Source organism: Scyliorhinus torazame, chromosome 5 (assembly GCF_047496885.1).
Source record: "Scyliorhinus torazame isolate Kashiwa2021f chromosome 5, sScyTor2.1, whole genome shotgun sequence".
NCBI lineage: Eukaryota > Metazoa > Chordata > Chondrichthyes > Carcharhiniformes > Scyliorhinidae > Scyliorhinus > Scyliorhinus torazame.
The window spans coordinates 145,281,849-145,304,304 of NC_092711.1; the positions used below are offsets into that span (position 1 = coordinate 145,281,849).

Here is a 22,456-nt window from a genome sequence, read left to right on the forward strand (position 1 = left end):
AACGGTGACCGAAAACCCTCCCGCAGCAGCTTCATTTCATCCCAAAGTAAAAGTAACTAAACAAGAGCATTCGAAAAAGAAACCACCAGAAATGGTCACAGAACCCAAGGAAATTCTATGATCTATTAATCTATTATCTGTGAACCCAATTTTGTAACTGATTCAGAATCCTCGGAATTCTGTCGCGACTCTGGTGGAGAGATTAGAATCATAGAATTTACAGTGCAGAAGGAGGCCATTCGGCCCATCGAGTCTGCACCGGCTCTTGGAAAGAGCACCCTACCCAAGGTCCACACTTCCACCCTATCCCCATAACCCAGTAACACCACCCAACACTAAGGGCAATTTTGGACACTAAGGGCAATTTAGCATGGCCAATCCACCTAACCTGCACATCTTTGGACTGTGGGAGGAAACCGGAGCATCCGGAGAAAACCCACGTCCACACGGGGAGAATGTGCAGACTCCGCACAGACAGTGAGCCAGTGGGGAATCGAACCTGCTACCGTGCTGCCCAAGTCAGGAGAGGAGACACTCCAAAAGAAAAAAAACAGTTGTGAAGGACTCACGGCGTACGGTTAGCCCCTTTAAAGTCAAAACCGTCTAAGACCGAGTCAGTAAGAACAGTCTCTTCGGACGGGGAACAAAGAGTTACCCGAGGCAAGAATGTGCAATGGAGGCCCATGAAGCAGCTGATCCGGAAAAGATTGATAGAAGGTCTAAAGAATGACCTAATCCCAAGAAAGGAGGAATGGGAACATGGGAAGGGCTTGAGCGAATATGACATATTTACAATCTCCACCCATTGGACGGAGTCCAGGTTTTGTCAGCAATGAACCCGAGACTGGACAGCGGCCAGCTTTCCAGAGATGTTAAAGAAGCACGAGGGACCGACGAACAACAGTTAGAAGAGGGGTGGACTGTAGTTAAGCAGTGGCTGTTAAAATACAACCCACCAAAACCTGACTGGACAAAGGTCACCGCTTGTAATCAGAAGAAGACAGAGGAAGTAACAGAATCTGAAGAAACGTTTAGGAAAGTATGGAAGGAGCACTCAGGAATGGAAATGCCGGAAGGGCAGGAGACTTCGGACACAAGTATTTTTGGCTGTTGAAGGCTGCCTTTGTTGCTGGTTTGCGAACAGATTTGTCTAATACATTAAAACTGGTGCTTCCTGAGTGGGAACGAGTATCAATGACATACGTGATATTAATAGGTCGATGTATTTAAATTGACCGGGATATGGGAACTAAGATTCACGCTCCCCAGACTGGGTTACAGCCTAAATATTTACCATTTCAGTCAACAACAAATGCCCTATCTAATTCAAATACTCCATGGGAGCCGAAACCACCACGGGGAAAATGCCAGAATTGTGGAAAGAACGGGCATCGGGCCAAGTCATGCCGGATGAAATGATAGGGACTCAGCAGTCAATATTGATGAGAAGATACAGGGTAACATATGGGACTATGGCTGGTGAAATTTTGATTTGCAATAAAAGGAAGGAGGCCCGGTTGAAAATACTACCAGCCTTCATTTGACACCTTGTCTGAGACACAGGTTTGATCCTACTATATTTCCTATGTGCCTAAAGTGCCTGGCAGTTGAGGGTGACGATATACATTCTCCATGGAACTGCATCAAGATTCAATCCTATTGGTCAAATGTAGTCAGGGAACTGGAGAGAATTTTTGATAGAGCCTGACCCTGTATTCCTGATCCTGGGTCTCCCAGATGGGGAAATCACCGATTCTAATAAAAAAAGGCGATTATAATATCCCGATGTTTGTCACTGGTAAAAATATCCTCACTCCTGGATTAGCAACAACTTCCCCTCCATCCAAAACTGGCATGGGCTGATTATGGAATGCGTTCCCACGGAATGTTTAACATCTGTACTCCATTCTAAGTCTTATGTTTTTTATAAAGTATGGGACCTCCAACCGCAAAGGCATCAGCTCCAATTTGCCTGACTTGCTTCTCCTGGACTTTCCATGAGTGAATTCAATTTGACTGATTCATTTGAACATGACCATGTTGTTAGTATGTTTTGCAATACTCTGAGTGTGCAACTGGCATTGTTATCCTTACCCTCTTTCTTCACTCACTGGGTGCGATCCAGTAGCCATGCTGTGCTGGCAAACAGCTCCCTGCGTCGCAGCATGGCCGATGAAACCGGGGAGACCCCGCTCCTGGAATCTACCCGGTTTGCTACGCCTCGCGAGATTCAACGCGATCTCGCGAGACGTTGTGCTGTCAATATCACCCATTGTGGGTGGGATTACATTTTGGCAAATCTGCATATTAGAGCGAGGCAGTTAGCCCCACTCTAATGTGCATGTTCCCCAGGTACCTGAGGCTTTGGGATTCATTCCCTTCACCTCAGGGAACTTGGGCGAGTGCCATTCAGCACTGATCCCCGCAAACAGGGGCGAAACAGAATGGCACTCACGGGGGTCTCCCAGAGGATCGGAGGCCTACCAATTGCATGCCCTTTGAGCAGGGTGGTGCCTGGGCACTGCTGGTGCCACCTGGGCACCCTGGCAGTGTCAGCCTGGCCCTTGGCAGTGCCACTTGGGTGCTGGCCTGGCACTGCCAGGCTGGCATTATGTGCATGTGATCGGGCAGGGTGTGCCCAGCGTGTGTCTTGAGAGAGGTTCGGGTGGCTGGCGACCCTTCCATAGTGCGATTGGGCTGGAGGGGTTGGGGTCGGGAGGTCAGGGATCGTTTCTGGAGCCTTGGAGATCGAGACATCATTTTAAAATGGCCTCACCATCTCTCGCTAAACTGGGAAGTTCCGGCCAGCGAAGCTCCTCACAGTAGAAAACGGGCTAAGTGCAGCCTTGGCTGTGCGTCCCCATTCCGGTCCTCTATACAATGCGTGTCACGTTGAATAGCCATGTGTTTCTCAGCACTGAGAGTGGCATGAAACACGCAGCTAAACGTGCTCGCTAGGGGACTTTGTTTCCTCTTCGGAAAATCGCGCCCACGATGTTGACTTGTTATCTGGTTGTTCTATTGCAAAATGTTGTTGTATTGTTGCTGGCACTATCTCTTGTTCTGCTCTGTACCCATTTTCCACCAATTTTACTATTACTCTGTTGTGGTTATGCTTAAAAAAATGTAAAAAAAATATATTATAATAAACAGATTGAAAACAATCTGTCCAATTTATCCGTAAAAAACATTCAATGACCCTCTCAGCCTCCACTGGTCACTATGGATGAGAATTCCAGAGACTAACGACCTTCTGAGGGCAGAGATGACTAGGAATATATAACATAGCTACAGAACAATATTACAAGACAAGAAATGATAATAAACCAAAGAGAAAATGCTGGAATATCTCAACAGGTCTGGCAGCATCTGTAGGGAGTGAAAAGAGCTAATGTTGAGTCCAGATGACCCTTTGTCAAAGCTAAAAGACAGAGAAAGTGGGAAATATTTATATTGTGGAGTGAGAATGAAAGATGAGTCATAGCCACAGAAAGCAAGGGAAACAGGGTGCTAATAGCCACAGAAAGCAAGCGGAGTGCTAATGGCAGTCCCCAGAGAGAACAAAAGGTGTGAAAGGCCAAACTGCAGAGAAATTAACATCAGAGGGTAAACTGTGAAGTTGTAGATGTGGGGGAGGGGAAGGGGGAAGCAAAGGGGAGAAAGGGTAAGGAAACGTGGAGAAGATGGGGGGGTAAATATATATAAAGAAAGGCAAGAGAGAAATAAATGGTAAAAGACAGTTTAAATGAAATGGGATGAAAACAAATGGGTCGAGGTGGGGTAGAGCTGATCATCTGAAGTTGTTGAATTCGATGTTGAGACCGGAAGGAATTAGCGTGCCTAACCGGAAGATGAGATGTTGTTCCTCCAGTTTGCATTGAGCTTCACTGCAACACTGCAGAAGAAAAGGATAGACATGCGGGTATGGAAGCAGGGTCTTGTGTTAGGCAAGCGTAGCTAGGACCCATGCGGGTACCCATTGTTACACATTTCATTTGGAGAAAATGGGATGATAATAAATGTACTTTATTGCAGAACCATCAATAATATATCTGCTCTGTGCCATATAACAACACTGGACATTTCTCGTCTGATATTAATTTACTGCCCCCTTAACTGTCAGCCATCTCCTGGGGAAAATAACCCTTCAATTGTGAACATTAGGGAAGAGACCATCCTTTTAGCCAGACAAATAAATGTGTCAAGCTGAGGAAGCAAAGGATGTCAATGTCTTTGAGAGAGAGAGAGACCTGGGCCAAGCTTTGCAGAGTCTGCACCCTCCCTGGATTCACTTCCTTTCCCTTCAGTTGCTGCAAGTGACCAATTGAAGGCGAGAATGAGAAAAGAAATGGAAAGGGGGAGAAAAGAAAGTGTTTTACTGACAGATGTTGGAGACAGGAGGAAGTTTCAGTCTGTGTGAAGCTCAATCATTCACACAAAGCCCACGCGCTGATTGGCTGGAGGACGAGAGTCCATCCGGTCCCACAACTCTTTCCAATGATCAAAACCTCAGAAGGAAGGTCAGGAGGCGGGCTCTCCCCTGCCCCTACGCAACTTCCCCCTCTTCCTTGGGACATGCGCAGTCCCGGGCCAGGGGGAGCTCACCGAGTTGCTTCTCGATCTGGCTGCATCCATCAGCCGATTTTTTGGAAACCTTTGTCTCGAGGAGGTACAGGGGAAAACTGGTGGGGGTGGGGCTCCCGTGTCCGCGTGCCGAGCCTGCGCACTGAGACCCGAAAACGGCAGTTGAACAGAGTGATTCTTATTGGCTGATTCAGGACGGGTTCTCGTGACGTCACAAAGCGGGCATTGGAAGTGAAACTTCTTTCTGTCTTTAACATCTGTGAGTGAAACACTTTCCTTTCTCCCCCTTTCCATTTCTTTTCTCATTCTCACCTTCAATTGGTCACTTGCAGCAACTGAAGGGAAAGGAAGTGAATCCAGGGAGGGTGCAGACTCTGCAAAGCTTGGCCCAGGTCTCTCTCTCTCTCTCTTAAAGACATTGACACCCTTTGCTCCCTCAGCTTGACACATTTATTTGTCTGGCTAAAAGGATGGTCTCTTTCCCAATGCTCACAATTGAAGGCTGGTTTCCCCTGGAGATGGCTCACATTTAAGGGACAGTAAATTAATATCAGACAGAGATATGTCTAGTTTTTAAAAATGGTACAGATTAGATATATTATCTATGGTCTGTAATAAAGTACATTTATTATTAACTCCAGTTGTGTAATATTGTACTGTAGCTACGTTATATATTTCCAGTCATCTCTTCCCTCAGTGGGTTGTTAGTTTCTGGATTTCTCTTCCACGGGAACCAGTGGAGTTTGAGAGGCAATGAATATATTCATGGATGAGTTGGACAGATTTTTAATATTTCTTTTGTTATTTTTAAAAACTTTTTTAAAAAATGAATGCAACAGACTAACAGAAAAATTGGTGGAAAGTGGGTACAGTGTAGAACAACTGATATTGCTGCATAAATACAAGCAACATATTGCAGAATTAATTTGTAGCAGGATATTTTAGGGACCAGAGCCGCTATATGAAATGCCAGATCAATTGAACAACCAGTTAACAGAGTGAGTGGGGAAAGAGGGTAAGATTATATAAAAACAGAAGGATACCAATGCACACCCCAAAACAGACTAACAGCATAGTCAAATTAAAATAACATAGATGACACAGAATCTCTATAGTGCAGAAGGAGGCTATTCGCTTCTTCAAGTCTGCACTGACCCTCAGAAAGTGCACTCACCGAGGCAGACTCCCCACCCGATTCCCATAATCCGGTGCATTGATCATCGTCAACCCACCTAACCTAACACCTTTGGACACTAAGGGGCAATTTAGCATGACCAATCCACTTAACCTGCACATCTTTGGACTTTGGGAGGAAACTGGAGCACCCAGAGGCAACCCACACAGTCACAGGGCGAATGTCCATGTCCACACAGATAGGCATTCAAGGAATCAAACCTGGTTCCCTGGCTCTGTGCTAACCACTGTGCCTCACTGTGCCCTACTCTGGGCTCAGTTGAATTGAATTCACTGATGGAAATCCCTGGAGGAGCAAGTCTGTCAAATTGGAGCACATGTATTTGAGACAGGGGTCTCATTATTTAACAAATGCATCAGACTTAGAATGAAGTACAGACATTACAATTGCAATGGGATACATTCTGTAATCAATCTGTGCCAGTTTTGGATAGAGGGAGAACTGATTGGCCTGCTTCCATATCGAGCCTGATGGATGTTGGGGCTATCCTAACCAAATTCCGTGTGAAACTAAGATGAGAGGCCAATTGATAAAGCCTGATATTCAGGAGACCCCCCCCCCCCTTTTTTAGCTCCTGGTGATTGGAGCTTAACTAAGTTGAGGTGAGGTTTATTTATATTCCAGATAAATGTACTAATCATTCCATTAATTTCCCTAACAACTCTGGTTGACAGCAGCATAGGCAGCATCTGCAGAGGGTACAGCAGTCTGGGCAACACATTCATTTTAATGAAGGTGATCCTCCCTCACCATGAAATCGGAAGAGCCGACCACCGGGCAAGGTCCCACCTAATACTCACCATCAGCTGAGGAAAGTTGGCCCCATGTAGCTGTCTGAAAAAGGGGGGTCATTGATATTCCCAGATATTTAAATCCCAAGGGGGGAGCATCTGATTGGGAACTTAGCAAGAGGAGGGGGCTTACCCTTCAACACCCCCCCCCCCCCCCTCCCCTCACCAGCATGGCCTCTGACTCAGTAAAATTCATCTTATAACCAGAGAAGGCACTAAATCTGTCCACAATCGGGTACAGCTGGTTAAGATGAACATTTTGCTGTGGTTTTTATTTTTATCTCGGTGCCTAATGGTCTTTTTTGCCGAAATTGTTCTTTATGGAGGTGGATTGGTTGGTTTAATCGTTTGTGTGGGCAGATAAGGTGGCAAGGATTCGGAAGACGGTGATTCAGAGAGGGCGACAGTCAGGAGGCTTGGCCCTGCTGAACCTGTTGTACTATTATTGGGTGGCGAATGCAGAGTACGTGTGGGGTTGGAGCAGGGAAACGGAGGCTTTGTAGGCTTACATTAAAGGGTAGGTGGGGTTAATGGGTTACAGAGATAGGGTGGAGACGTGGGCTTATGTAGGGTGCTCTTTCAAAGAGCTGGTGCAGACTCGATGGGCTGAATGGCCTCCTTCTGCACTGTACGGATTCTATGTTCTATAATTTCAAGGAACTGCTAGGTGGGAGGTGAAGAATTTGGTTAGGGAGTTGGGGTGGGTTTAGGGGTTTTGTGTTGGTTTTACTTTGTAATGTTATGTGTTGCAAATGTTAAAATCTGAATGAAAATACTTTAAAAAATATCTATCAACTACTCCAATAATGTCCGGGACTGAAACACTGGGGTTCAACACAAACAGCAACCCGTCATCTGCACACAGAGTGATCTTGTGCTGCCTCACCCCACCCCCCAGTCCCGATATCAGAGACTCTGATCTGATAGCCTCTGGCAATGGCTCAGTGGACAAGGGGGACAGAGGGCAGCCCTGTCTAGTCCCTCTCTGAAGCTGAAAATTCGATGCCCATAAACCATTGGTGAGCACCGCCGCTGCTGGTCTGTGATGTAACAATTGAATCAAGTCAATCTAATCCTCACCCAACCCGAAGCCTCACACCGGATACACCAGATAATTCCACTCAACTCAAGCAAAAGCTTTCTATGCATTGAAGGAGATCACCAGCCCATCCAATGCATATTTCTGAACAGCCTGAATCAAATTCAGCAACCTTCCAACATTGTTACTGGAAAATCTTCCCCGTATAAACCCAGTCTGGTCCTCCCGCACGATTGTCGGAAGGATGTCCTCCAGCCTTATCGCCAAAACATAAGATCGCAGTTTCAAGTCAACATTCAAAAGAGAGGGAACTTGTGACGGGGATGTGCTGAGCAGTCACACATCAGGTGGCTCTCCTCCATACAACAGAAAAATAGGCACTGTCTGCCGAATTTAGCCGCAAAATCAGACTTAAACATCCCCTCACCCTCAACAATAGTGCGGACAACAAAATGCCAGGAAGCAACAGCTCGAAAGGCTGCAGGGTCACAGAAACTGCGGCAGGAGACAGGAGCGGCGAGCAAGCGGGTCGGCGGCCCCAATCGTGTTCGTGTGTGTGTGTGTGTGTTCTCCACCTGGAGAAGATCACGTGCACCGTCCGAGGGTCGGAGGATGATTCCCACAAAGTGTGGAGGCCATGCACCAACTTGTTCCAGGACTTGCTTGAAGCCAGCGGCCAGTGGAACACTGGGGAGGGAGATGGGCGTACGGGATCACAGGGAGCAGGCAGGAAAGGGATGTGGGGAGGGGCTACTGGGAAAAGGAGGGAGAGGCCAGAAACCAACTGACACAGAGACCAGAGAGCCGAGAATCGTGTATAATAAGCATTGCCACAAGTCTGTTACTGGATGGAAAAGAGGTGAAAAAAACTGCCCCACCCAATCCCGCCTCAATTTAACGTGTTCCCCATAATCCAGATGGATTTCCAGTAATAAAACAATATCGACTTTCTCCGAATGAAATGAGAGGATCTCTTTCCTTCTGATAGGGTGATGGATGCCCCGTACATTCCCTGAGAAAATTTGAAGATTAACTGCCGCCATTAGTTAGGCGACAGAGAGACAGGAACAGATTTTCACACCACAATCGGGCGTGCGCCATTACCCCCTCCTCCAACTCTCTTTACACCAGAGGCACCAAACTCTCCTCAAACTGCTCCTTTCACAGATAAAAGCCCCGTCTGTACCAGAGTAGGATAAAGTCAACAACACGTAAACCCTCCCATAATAACAAAAATACAAAAGAATCACCACCACAATAGATCCGAGGGGACATTCCTCAATAAGACTGAGGACCCGGAGGATTAACCCCACGGCCAGACTGTCGTTACCCTCAGGATACCTTCTCCAAAATGAGGAGAAGAAAAGTAACTTTTATAAATTGTTTTGACAGGATATTAGAAGAGGAGGAATTACAGACAGAAATCTCAAACGTCACGTCTCAATCTGACTGAGTCTCTCAATTCCTTGGAACTGAGTATCACCGGACTTTGAATCGAGAAGGAGAAATGTTTGTCTTTCTGTCGGCTTCAAAACATCAGTGTGACTGGAAAAGCCCCGAGACACACACACCCGAGTGAGAGTGTTCCAGAGCACTGACTGTGGAAAGAGCTTTAACCAGTTACACAGCCTTAAAATACATCACACCATTCACAGCGGGAGAATCGTTACACATGTTCTGTGTGTGGACGAGGCTTCAACTGATCGACAAACCTGGAGAGACACAAGGAGACCCCCACCCTAGAGAAACGGTGGAAATGTGTCGATTGTGGGAAGGGATTCAGGGCCCCATCTCAGCTGGAAGCTCATCGGCGCAGTCACACTGGGAAGAGGCCGTTCGCCTGCTCTGTGTGTGAGAAGGGATTCATTCGGTTATTTGCCCTGCAGAAACACCAGCGAGTTCACACTGGGGAGAGGCCGTTCACCTGCTCTCAATGTGAGAAGGGATTTGGAGATTCATCCACCCTGCGGATACATCAGCGAATTCACACTGGGGACAGGCCGTTCACCTGCTTTCAGTGTGAAAAGGGATTCACTACTTCATCGAGCCTGCAGATTCACCAGCGACTTCACACTGGGGAGAGGCCGTTCATCTGCTCTCAGTGTGAGAAGGGATTTACTCGGTTATCCAGCCTGCTGACACACCAGCGAGTTCACACTGGGGAGAGGCCGTTCATCTGCTCTCAGTGTGAGAAGGGATTCACTCAATCATCGGACCTGCGGAGACATCAGCGAGTTCACACTGGGGACAGGCCGTTCACCTGCCATCAATGTGAGAAGGGATTCACTACTTCATCGAGCCTGCAGATTCACCAGCGACTTCACACTGGGGAGAGGCCGTTCATCTGCTCTCAGTGTGACAAGGGATTCACTCAATCATCGGACCTGCTGACACACCAGCGAGTTCACACTGAGGAGAGGCCGTTCACCTGCCATCAATGTGAAAAGGGATTTACTCGGTTATCCAGCCTGCTGACACACCAGCGAGTTCACACTGGGGAGAGGCAGTTCACCTGCTCTCAGTGTGAGAAGGGATTCACTCAATCATCCGACCTGCTGACACACCAGCGAGTTCACACTGAGGAGAGGCCGTTCACCTGCCACCAATGTGAAAAGGGATTTACTCGGTTATCCAGCCTGCTGACACACCAGCAAGTTCACACTGGGGAGAGGCAGTTCACCTGCTCTCAGTGTGAGAAGGGATTCACTCAATCATCCGACCTGCAGAGACACCAGCGAGTTCACACTGGGGAGAGGCCATTCACCTGCTCTCAGTGTGAGAAGGGATTCACTCAATCATCCGACCTGGAGAGACACCAGCGAGTTCACACTGGGGAGAGGCCATTCACCTGCTCTCGGTGTGAGAAGGGATTCACTCAGTTATCCCACCTGCAGAGACACCAGCGAGTTCACACAGGGGAGAAGGCTTTAACCTGCTCTTAGTGAGAGAAGGGATTCAGTTATCCATACATCCTGCAGGAACACTAGCGAGTCCACACCTGGAAGAAGCCATTCACCTGCTGAGCAGGGGAGACATTCAATGATCCATCCCAACTACGGAGACACTAGAGAGTTAATTCTGGGGAGAGACCATTCATCTGCTCTCAATGTGGGGAGGGGGTTTGTGATTCATCACACCTGTTGTGACTCCAACAAGTTCACAATAAATTACAGATGTTGGCTCCGTTATTGTTTCTGCTCTCACTGACATCCAGGACTGCATTTTGTTCATTCTGACATCTGGTGAATGGTGATGATTGGAGGGTTTCTTTCTGCTGGACTGGCCGGTCTAACACCTCTGCCTCCGGTGGGCTGACCATTTTTGAGCCTCGTTGCGATTACCTGGTTCCAAGTTTGACGAGGAGCACAGAATGAAAAGGTGTTTGCACGTTGGAAGATATTTAGTTCCCAAAGCAGCCATGTTGCCATGAAGATGGGCTATGGTGGTTACAGGGTTCTTTTTCCTAATTTATCTGGGTGTTTCCCGCAGAACGAAACTGTCATGGTATGAGGGGCAAGTTGTGGTAGATTGGGAAATTACAATAAACATATCACTGAAAGTGGCAACGCAGGTGGATAAGGAGCTAAGAAGGCAGGCGGCATGCTTGTCTTCATTGGTCGGGGCATTGAGTATAAAAATTGGCAAGTCATGCTGCAGCTGTACAGAACCTTAGTTAGGCCACACGTGGATATTGCCAACAATTCTGGTCATCACATTACCAAAAGGATGTGGAGGCTTTGGAGAGAGTACAGAGGAGGTTTACCAGGATGTTGTCTGGCCTGGAGGGTATTAGCTATGAGGAGAGGTTGGATAAATTCTGATTGTTTTCACTCGAGCGACGGAGGTTGAGGGAAGACCTGATAAAAGTATACAAAATTCTGAGTGGTGTGGATAGTCAGAAGCTTTTTGCCAGGTTGGAAAAGTCAATTACCAGGTGACATAGGTTTAAGGTGCGAGGGGCAAAGTTCAGAGGAGATGTGCGAGGGAAGGTTTTTTTACACAGAGGGTGGTGAGTGCCTGGAACTCGCTGCCGGAGGAGGTGGTGGAAGCAGGTACGATAATGACGTTTAAGAGGCATCTTGACGAATCCATGAATAGGATGGGAAGAGACGGATACAGACCCTGGAAGCACAGAAGGTTTTAGTTTAGACAGGCATCATGATCCAAGCAGGCTTGGTGGGCCGAAGGGCCTGTTCCTGTACTGTCCTTTGTTCTTTGTTGTTCTATGTATGAAGACAGACAATAGACAGACAGGCAACCACTAGCATTTTATTTACATAAAATATAGATTCCTTGAAGAAGCAAAAATTAAACAGCAAAAGTGAAGCTATCGTGGCTAACAAGAAAAGTTAAAGATTCCATTAGATCAATGGAGGAGACAATAGGAGCCTGAGGATTGGGAACTTGGTTTAGAATTCAGCAAAGGAGGACCAAGAAACTGATAAAGAGAAAATAGAATATGAGAGCAAACTGGGGAGAAACATAAAAACCGACTGGAAAAGCTCCTATATGAATGTGAAAAGGAAAAGATTCGCAAAGACCAATGTGGGTCCATTCCAGGCATAGACAGGAGAGTTTATAATGGGGAATAAGGAAATGGCAGAGAAACTAAGCAATGTGTGTCTGTCTTCACAGAGGAAGATACAGAAATTGTCCCAAAAACACGAGAGAACCAAGGGACTAGTGAGCACGAGGAACTGAAAGAGATTAGTATTCGTGAAAAAGCAGCACTGGAGAAATTAATGTGGTTGAAAGTTAATAAATCCCCAAAATCTGCTGCTCTACATCCCAGAGTGTTGAAAGAGGCGGCTGTAGAGATAGTGGATACATTGGTGATCATCTTTCAAAATTCTATGGATTCTGGAATGTGGTAAAATGTAACCCCAATATTTAAGGAGAGAGAGAGAAAACGGGGAACCACAGACCCATTAGCCTGACATCAGTCGGAGGGAAAATGCTACAATCTATTATAAAGGATGTGATAACATACAAATTAGGAGCAGGAGTAGGCCACTCGGCCCCTCGAGCCTGCTCCACCATTCAGTAAGTTCACGGCTGATCTGATTGACACCTCAACTCCACAGAGGCTCCTTAGAAAATAAACCTGAGGAGATAGTAATATTCTTTATTATTATAATCTTTATTATTGTTACAAGTAAGCTTACAATATCGCTGCAATGAAGTTACTGTGAAAATCCGCTAGTCGCCACACTCCGGCCTGTTCGGGTACACAGGGAGAATTCAGAATGCCCAATTCACCTTACAAAGTCTTTTGGGACTTGTGGGAGGGAACCGGAGCACCCGGAGGAAACGCACGCAGTTTTGGGGAGAACGGGCAGACTCCGCACAGACAGTGACCCAAGCCGGGAATTGAACCCAGCTCCCTGGAGCTGTGAAGCAACCTTGCTAACCACTGTGCCTCCATGCTGCGGTGTCAGTTATGGAGAACAAGGAAATAGCAGAGGAATTAAACAGATATTTTGCACCAAGATACTTCGAATATCCCTTTAATACTAAAGAATACGGAGGAAGTAATTAAATACCATCACTGGAGAAGTTGTCTTGGACAAACTAATGGGGATAAGATAAGTCCCCTGGATGGCTGCATCCTAGGATCCGAAAAGAAATGTCTGCAGAGATAGTGGATGCATTGATTGTAATTTTCCAAAAATCCTTGGATTCTGGAGAGGTACCAGAGGATTGGAAAACTGCCAATGTGACAACCCCCGATTCGGAATGGGAGGGAGGCAAAAAATGAGACAATATTGGACGATTAGCCTAACATTTATTGTTGAAAAAAATGTTGGAATAAATTATTAGGAAGTAATAACAGCACATTCAGAAAATCTGAAGATATTAAGGCTGAGATAGATTCTTGTTTATAAATGTAAATTTAGGGTTCCCAATTCATTTTTTCCAATTAAGGGGCAATTTAGCGTGGCCAATCCACCTACCCTGCACATCTTTTGGGTTGTGGGGGCGAAACCCACGCAGACACAGGGAGAATGTGCAAACCCCACACGTACAGTGACCCAGAGCCGGGATCGAACCTGGGACCTCGGCGCCGTGAGGCAGCAATGCTAAACACTGTGCCACCCTGCTTCCCGGATGAGAGAGATTCTTGATCTGTCAGTGAACCGAGGATTACGGGTAAAAGACAGGAAAGTGAACGTGAGGAATGTTGGTTTCAGCCATGATTCTATTGAAAGGTGGAGCAGGCTGGAAGGGCCGAATGGCCTACTCCTATTCCTTATGGTCTTCGTGTGGTCTTATTCCCACCTACCCCTGATAAACTTTCACCCCCTTGCTTTTCAAGAATCTATCCAGCTTTGCCTTAAAAATATTCAAAGACTCTGCTTCCACTGCTCTTTGAGGAAGAGAGGTCCAAAGACTCCCAACCCTCTGAGAAAAAAGCTGTCCTCTGCCTTAAATGGGCAAGTTATTACTTTTAAATTGACTCCAATTTCTAGATTCTCCCACAAGAGGAAACATCCTTTCCACATCCACCCTGTCAAGGCCCCTCAGGATCTTATACGGTTCAATCACGACACCTAAACTCCATCGGACACTAGCCCAGCCTGTCCAATCATTCCTCATAAGACCAGCCTCCAATTCCAGGTATGAGTCCAGTAAACCTTCTCTGAACTGCTTCCAACACATTTACATCATTTCTTAAATGAGAGCAATACTGTACACAGTGCTCCAGATGTATTCTCACCAATGTCCTGTATAACTGAAGCATAACCTCCCTACTTTTGTATTCAATTCCCCTCACAATAAACAATAACATTCTATTAGCTTTCCTAATTACTTGCTGTACCTGTATACTCGCCTTTTGTGATTCATGCTCTTGGACACCCAGATCCCTCTGAATCTCAGAGCTCTGCAACCTCTCACCATTTAGATAATAAGCTTTATTATTCTTCAGGCCAACATGGACAATTACACATTTTCCCACATTATTCATCTTATTCCACTCATTTAACATATACCTTTTTAACCTCCTTATGTCCTCTTCACAATTTGCTTTCCTACCTATCTTTGTATCATTGGAACATAGGAGCAGGAGTTGTCCATTCAGCCCGTCGAGCCAGCTCCACCATTCAATACATAGGTGCAGGAGTTGGCAATTCAGCCCGTCGAGCCTGTTTCACCATTCAATACGATCATGGCTGATCATCCACTTCAATGCCTTTCCCCCCACACTATCCCCATATCCCTTTGTGTTATTGGTATTTAGAAATCTGTCAGTCTCTGCTTGATAAACACTCAATGACTGAGCATCCACAGCCCTCTGGGGTAGAAAATTCCAAAGATTCACAACTTGTAATGAAATGAAAAATGAAAATCGCTTATTGTACAAGTAGGCTTCAAATGAAGTTACTGTGAAAAGCCCCTAGTCGCCACATTCCGGCACCTGTTCGGGGAGGCTGGTACGGTAATTAAACCATGCTGCTGGCCTGCCTTGGTCTGCTTTCAAAGCCAGCGATTTAGCCTTGTGCTAAACCAGTACATCTCTGCAGATCAAACCATTGCCCTGTTCTATCCCTGTATCACTGTCAGTTTATTTCCCTTAAAAGCCCATCCAATTTTCTTTGGGAAACATTCCATCATCTCTGCTTCTACCCGCATCGTAGGAAGTGGCTTCCAGGTATTTCCCACTTTCTTCAAATGTAAACGAGTTTCAGTGAGCACAGAAAGAGGCCATCCTGCCCATCATTCCCATGCTAGCTCTTTGAGTGAACTATCTAATTAGTCCCATCGCTCTGCAAGTTTCTTTTCCTACAGAATCTGTCCAGTTTCCTTTTGAAAGTTGCTGTTGAATTTACTTCCTGCACCATTGTGCAAGGGGCTGTTTAGCACAAGGCTAAATCGCTGGCTTTGAAAGCAGACCAATGCAGGCCAGCCAGCACGGTTCAATTCCCGTACCAGCCTCCCCGAACAGGCGCCGGAATGTGGCGACTAGGGGCTTTTCACAGTAACTTCATTGAAGCCTACTTGTGACAATAAGCGATTTTCATTTCATTGTCAGGCAGTGACTCCCAACAACTCGTTCTGTTTTAAATCTAATAATTTCACGATACACTGGGCGGGATTCTCCACCCCTACGCCGAAGTGGATCGGCCCCGGTCCCGACCGATTCAGGCCCTGGCAATGGGCTAGTATCGGGGCCACGTCATCTACCCGCGCCAGGCCTTGTCGCCCGCGTAAAAGCGGCGCCGCATAACGGACGTCATCCGCGCATGCGCGGGTTGGCCGGCGCCAACCCGCGCATGCATGGTTGCCGTCCTGTCCAAATCCGCCCCGCAAGAAGATGGGGGACGGATCTTGCGGGGCAGCGGAAGGAAGGAGGTCCTCCTTCAGAGAGGACGGCCCGACGATCGGTGGGCACCGATCGCGGGCCACCCCTCATTCAAGGTGAAGCCCGGTGCAGGATCCCCCCTCGCCCCCCCCCCCCACAGGCCGCCCCCTCCCCCCCCCCAGCGTTCACGCACCGCCCACGACTGTAGCGACCAGGTGTGGACGGCGCCGGGGGGAACCCGCCGTTTTGGCCTGGCCGCTCGGCCCATCCGGGCCTCAGAATAGTGGGGGTGCCGGAGAATCGCCATTTTGGGTATCTCCGGCGATTCTCCGGCCTGTGGCCCGCGAACCTCGACCGGCCCGTTCCCGCCGCTTGGGAGAATCGCGGGAGGGCGTCAGACCGGCGTCCCCGGAAATTTCGGCGGCCCAGGCGATTCTCCCAACCGGCGTGGGAGTGGAGAATCGCGCCCACTGTGTTTGGATTTTCACAGAGGATTTGAAATGGAGAGAAAGACATGGATGTTGCACAAAATCAAGACTCAGTCTTTATGAATGATCTTAGTGAGTGGGCAGAGTGTGAAATACCCAGGTTTGCGGTGCCAAGGTGCACACGTTCCAGGGGCTGGGCCGGGAGGCCACCCTGCCCTAACCACTCAGGGGCCTTCAATGGCCTGGGAACCCCTCAGGTACCGTGACACCTGGCCCATGTCTGTGTGGGCCAATACTAATTGGCGTCCATTTGACCGACTGGCTTAAATCAAGGGAGGCCTTTAGATAGGGGGACCTTCCCGTTAATGGGATGGAGATTGGCCTTAATTGTATCCAGATCTCGCCAATGGGAATAGGCCGGTTAGATCGGAAACCGATTGGTGCTTGGTGCGGTGCCCGATTTCCGACTTTCCTGCGATCTAACTGCCGCACTTGGATTTGCGCCTTGCGCATCGTGGCTGTTAGATCGTGCCCTGATTTTCATTTGCTGTAAAAATGTAAAAGCTTAATTGCTGTGCATAAAGAAAGTGCAATGAGGATAAATGTACTGGCAAGAGAGACCTTTAAGTTCTGATTAGCCTCAACATTTGAAACTATGAATAAGGGATTGTATAGAATCAGATAAAGGGATAGTATGAAACAGTTCTATTGTATTCCTGTCTGAGATAATGAGAGAAGGTGGTGTCAGTAATTGGGGATCCAATTAATGAATCTAGTGACCAAATTGACAAATTGTTATGTTACAACAGGCACAACTCTGACGTGAGATAATGGTCACTTTGGGGATAAAAGTAGAGGTTTCAAACTTCTTCCTTGCTGGCCAAGTACTGCAGACTCCCGAGGCCGAGTTCCAAGGAAATTACTGTGAAAGAAGGAGCCAGACTCCCGAGGCTGAATTCCACAAGAATTACTGTCAAAGAAGGAGTCAGAGAGGGTTACACTTCGACAGACTGATCACCCGCATGAAGTTGTAAAAGTCAATGTCTTGAGGTTATTCAGTAAATTTACTATCCAGAAAAATCTGCCTTTGTCTTAATTGGTTAAAATCTTGTCTGAACCAGTGAATTTATTAAATGCTAAGTTGGGGGTGGCTGAAATCAATTAAATTCCAGATAACAAGATGAGATAACAGAAATCTTCAATTTAAAAACTTGCCTTTCTATAGCACCTTTCACAACCAGAGGACGTCCGAAAGTACTTTACAGCCAATGAAATATTTCTGAAGTGTAGTCAATGTTTTAATGTAGAAAATTCAGCAGCCAATTTACACACAGCAAGTTCCCACACACAGCAATGTGATAATGAGCAGATGATGTATTTTTAGTGATGTTGATTGAGGGATAAATATTGACCGGGTCACCGGGGATAACTCCCCTGCTCTTCTTCAAAATAGTGACTGTGGGAACTTTTCCATCCACCCGAGAGGTGCAAACAGGGCCTCAGTTGCATCTTAAGGGCTGGTTTATTGGTACCCTCACCAGAATTTATTGGTGAGGGTCTTCCCAGAAGTCCACGAGTCGACTTCCTGTTCCCACCTTAACCACTAGAATTTTTTAAAAAAAATTTAAAGGAGAAACTTACCTCCCAGAAATCACTTCCGCACTGCCCCCGCTGAAATGGACTAGCCTGCTCCGCTCCTGCTGAAATCGACTTGGCCTGCAAAGTAAGTAAGTTGTTAATCAGTACTTACCTCACCACAGGCAGCGACCTTTTAAACGGTCCCCTCTGCCTCGCAGCTCCCGCGCTTTTTCAAATTCCCGCGCTGATTCTAAGGTCCCAGCTCTCACTCCCGAACTAAACAGCTGACCTGCAAGGTAAGTAAGTTAATCTGTACTTACCTCACCACAGGCAGCGACCTTTTAAACGGTCCCCTCTGCCTCGCAGCTCCCGCGCTTTTTCAAATTCCCGCGCTGATTCTAAGGTCCCAGCTCTCACTCCCGAACTCAACAGCTGACCTGCAAGGTAAGTAAGTTAATCTGTCATTTTCCTGTAATAAAGCTATGTCGACTTTCTCCTTAAGAAAGGAGAGGATCTTTTTCCTTCTGATGGGGTGATGGATGCCCTGTACATTCCCTGAGAAAATTTGCAGATTAACTGCCGCCATTAGTTAGGCGACAGAGAGACAGGAACAGATTTTCACACCACAATCAGGCGTGCGCCATTACCCCCTCCTCCAACTCACTTTACACCAGAGGCAACAAAGTCTCCCCAAACTGCTCCTTTCCCAGATAAAAGCCCCGTCTGTACCAGAGTAGGATAAAGTCAACAACACATAAACCCTCCCATAATAACACAAATACAAAAGAATCACCACCACAATAGACCCAAGGGGACATTCCTCAATAAGACTGAGGACCCGGAGGATTAACCCCACGGCCAGACTGTCGTTACCCTCAGGATACCTTCTCCAAAATGAGGAGAAGAAAAGTAACTTTTATAAATTGTTTTTACAGGATATGAGAAGAGGAGGAATTACAGACAGAAATCTCAAACGTCACGTCTCAATCTGACTGAGTCTCTCAATTCCTTGGAACTGAATATCACCGGACTTTGTATCTAGAAGGAGAAATGCCTTTTCTGTCGGCTTCAAAACATCATTCTGACTGGAAAAGCACCGAGAGAGACACACCTGAGTTAGAGTGTTCCAGAGCACTGACTGTGGAAAGAGCTTTAACCAGTTACACAGCCTGAAAAAACATCACACCATTCACAGTGGGAGAGACGTTTCACGTGTTCTGTGTGTGGACGAGGCTTAAACTGATCGACAAACCTAGAGAGACACGAGGAGAACCAAAACATGGAGAAACGGTGGAAATGTGGGGACTGTGGGATGGGATTCCGGGTTCCATCTGCACTTGAAGCTCATCAGCGCAGTCACACTGGGGAGAGGCCGTTCACCTGCTCTCAGTGTGAGAAGGGATTCAATCAGTTATCCGCCCTGCGGACACACCAGCAAGTTCACACTGGCGAGAGGCCGTTCACCTGCTCTCAGTGTGGGAAGGGATTTGGTGATTTATCCACCCTGCGGATACATCAGCGAGTTCACACTGGGGAGAGGCCGTTCACCTGCTCTCAGTGTGGGAAGGGATTTGGTGATTTATCCACCCTGCGGATACATCAGCGAGTTCACACTGGGGAGAGGCCGTTCACTTGCTCTCAGTGTGAAAAGGGATTCACTCAGTTATCCAACCTGCAGATACATCAGCGAGTTCATAGTGGGGAGAGGCCGTTCACCTGCTCTCAGTGTGAGAAGGGATTCACTACTTCATCGAACCTGCTGGCACACCAGCGAGTTCACACTGGGGAGAGACCGTTCACCTGCTCTCAGTGTGAGAAGGGATTCACTCAATCATCCCACCTGCAGACACACCAGCGAGTTCACACTGGGGAGAAGGCGTTAAGCTGCTCTGAGTGAGAGAAGGGATTCAGATATCCATACACCCTGCGGGAACACTAGCGCGTTCACACCTGGAAGAAGCCATTCACCTGCTCTGAGCAGGGGAGACATTCAATGATCCGTCGCAACGATGGAGACAGTAGCGAGTTAATTCTGGGGAGAGACCATTCATCTGCTCTCAATGTGGGAGAGGTTTTGTGATTCATCGCACCTGTTGTTACTCCAACAAGTTCACAAATTACAGATGTTTGCTCCGTTGTATTGTTTCTGCTCTCACTGACATCCAGGACTGCATTTTGTTCATTCTGACATCTGGTGAATGGTGATGATTGGAGGGTTTCTTTCTGCTGGACCGGCCGGTCTAACACCTCTGCCTCCGGTGGGCTGACCATTTTTGAGCCTCGTTGCGATTACCTGGTTTCAAGTTTGACGAGGAGCACAGAATGAAAAGGTGTTTGCACGTTGGAAGATATTTAGTTCCTAAAGCAGCCATGTTGCCATGAAGATGGGCTCTGGTGGTTACATGGTTCTTTTGCCTAATTTATCTGGGTGTTTCTCGCAGAAGGAAACTGTCATGGTATGAGGGGCAAGTTGTCTGTGGTAGATTGGGAAATTACAATAAACATATCACTGAAAGTGGCAACGCAGGTGGATAAGGAGCTAAGAAGGCAGACGGCATGCTTGTCTTCATTGGTCTGGGCATGGAGTATAAAAATTGGCAAGTCATGCTGCAGCTTTACAGAACCTTAGTTAGGCCACACGTGGAATATTGCCTACAAATCTGGTCACCACGTTACCAAAAGGATGTGGAGGCTTTGGAGAGAGTACAGAGAAGGTTTACCAGGATGTTGCCTGGTCTGGAGGGTATTAGCTATGAGGAGAGGCTGGATAAATTCAGATTGTTTTCTCTCAAGCGACAGAGGTTGAGGGACGACCTGATAAATGTTCACAAAATTATGAGCGGCATGGAGAGAGTAGATAGTCAGAAGCTTTTTGCCAGGTTGGAAAAGTCAATTACCAGGTGACCTAGTTTAAGGTGCAAGGGGCAAAGTTTAGAGGAGATGTGCGAGGGACGTTTTTTACACCGAGGGTAGTGAGTGCCTGGAACTCGCTGCCGGAGGAGGTGGTGGAAACAGGTACGATAGTGACGTTTAAGAGGCATCTTGACGAATAGAATGGGAATAGATGGATACAGACCCTGAAACCTCAACTCCACAGAAGCCCTTTAGAAAATAAATGTTGGGAGATGGTAATAATATTCTTTATTGTAATAAAAAGTTTTAGTTTAGACAGGCATTATGATCCAAGCAGGCTTGGTGGGCCGAAGGGCCTGTTCCTGTGCTGTACTGTCCTTTGTTCATTGTTGTTCTTTGTATGACGATAGACAATAGACAGGCAACCACTCACATTTTATTTACATAAAATATAGATTCCTTTGAGAAGCAAAAATGAAGCTATCGTGGCTAACAAGAAAAGTTAATGATTCCATTAGATCAATGGAGGAGACAATATGAGCCTGAGGATTGGGAACTTGTTTTAGAATTCAGCAAAGGAGGACCAAGAAACTGATAAAGCAATAATAGAATATGAGAGCAAATTGGGGAGAACTGGAAAAGCTCCTATAGGAATGTGAAAAGGAAAAGATTAGCAAAGACCAATGTGGGTCCATTCCAGGCATAGACAGGAGAGTTTATAATGGGGAATAAGGAAATGGCAGAGAAACTAAACAATGTGTGTCTGGCTTCATGGAGGAAGATACAGAAATTGTCCTAAAAACACCAGAGAACCAAGGGACTAGTGAGCACGAGGAACTGAAGGAGATTAGTATTAGTGAAAAAGTAGCACTGGAGAAATTAACGTGGTTGAAAGTGAATAAATCCCCAAAAGCTGATGCTCTACATCCCAGAGTGTTGAAAGAGGCGGCTGTAGAGATAGTGGATACATTGGTGATCATCTTTCAAAATTCTATAGATTCTGGAATGGTTCCTGCAGATTGGAAGGTGGTAAATGTAACCCCACTATTAAAGGAGGGAGAGAGAAAACGGGGAACCACAGACCCATTAGCCTGACATCAGTAGGAGGGAAAATGCTACAATCTATTATGAAAGATGTGACAAACACAAATTAGGAACAGGAGTAGGCCACTCGGCCCCTCGAGCCTGCCCCACCATGCAATAAGTTCCCGGCTGATCTGATTGAAACCTCAACTCCACAGAGGCCCCTTGGAAAAGAAATGTTGGGAGATTGTAATAATATTCTTTATTATGATAATCTTATTATTATTGTCACAAGTAGGCTTACATTAACACTGCAATGAAGTTACTGTGAAAATCCCCTTGTTGCCACACACCGGCGCCTGTTCGGTACACTGAGGGAGAATTCGGAATGTCCAATTCACCTAACAGCACATCTTTCAGGATTTGTGGGAAGAAACCAGAGCACCCGGAGAAAACCCACGCAGACACAACGAGAATGTGCAGACTACTCACAGACAATGACCCAAGCCGTGAATCAAACCTCGGTCCCTGGTCATGTCAGCAATGGTGCTAACCACTGTGCTGCTGTGCCACTTGTAGATGCTACACACTGTTGCCTCTGTGTATCAATGGTGGAGATGGTGAATGGGGTGCTGATCATGTGCCTACTTTGTCTTGTATAAA

At 46.8% G+C, this 22,456-nt stretch overlaps 1 protein-coding gene across 2 annotated transcripts; it reads left to right on the forward strand.

The window, feature by feature from the left end:
• The first annotated feature begins 4,481 nt into the window (after positions 1-4,481).
• Positions 4,482-20,054, forward strand: LOC140421961 (uncharacterized). 2 transcript variants are annotated; one of them, XR_011947182.1, is made up of 2 exons: positions 4,482-4,843; positions 17,149-17,419. XR_011947182.1 is itself a non-coding variant. In XM_072506952.1 (2 exons), exon 2 carries the CDS (start codon positions 19,197-19,199, stop codon positions 19,812-19,814), a length of 618 nt encoding a protein of 205 aa, XP_072363053.1. In that variant the 5' UTR covers positions 4,482-4,843; positions 18,853-19,196; the 3' UTR covers positions 19,815-20,054. The 2 variants fall into 2 exon arrangements, 1 of the variants encoding a protein (XP_072363053.1); XM_072506952.1 differs by lacking the exon at positions 17,149-17,419 and adding an exon at positions 18,853-20,054.
• Positions 20,055-22,456: the final 2,402 nt, after the last annotated feature.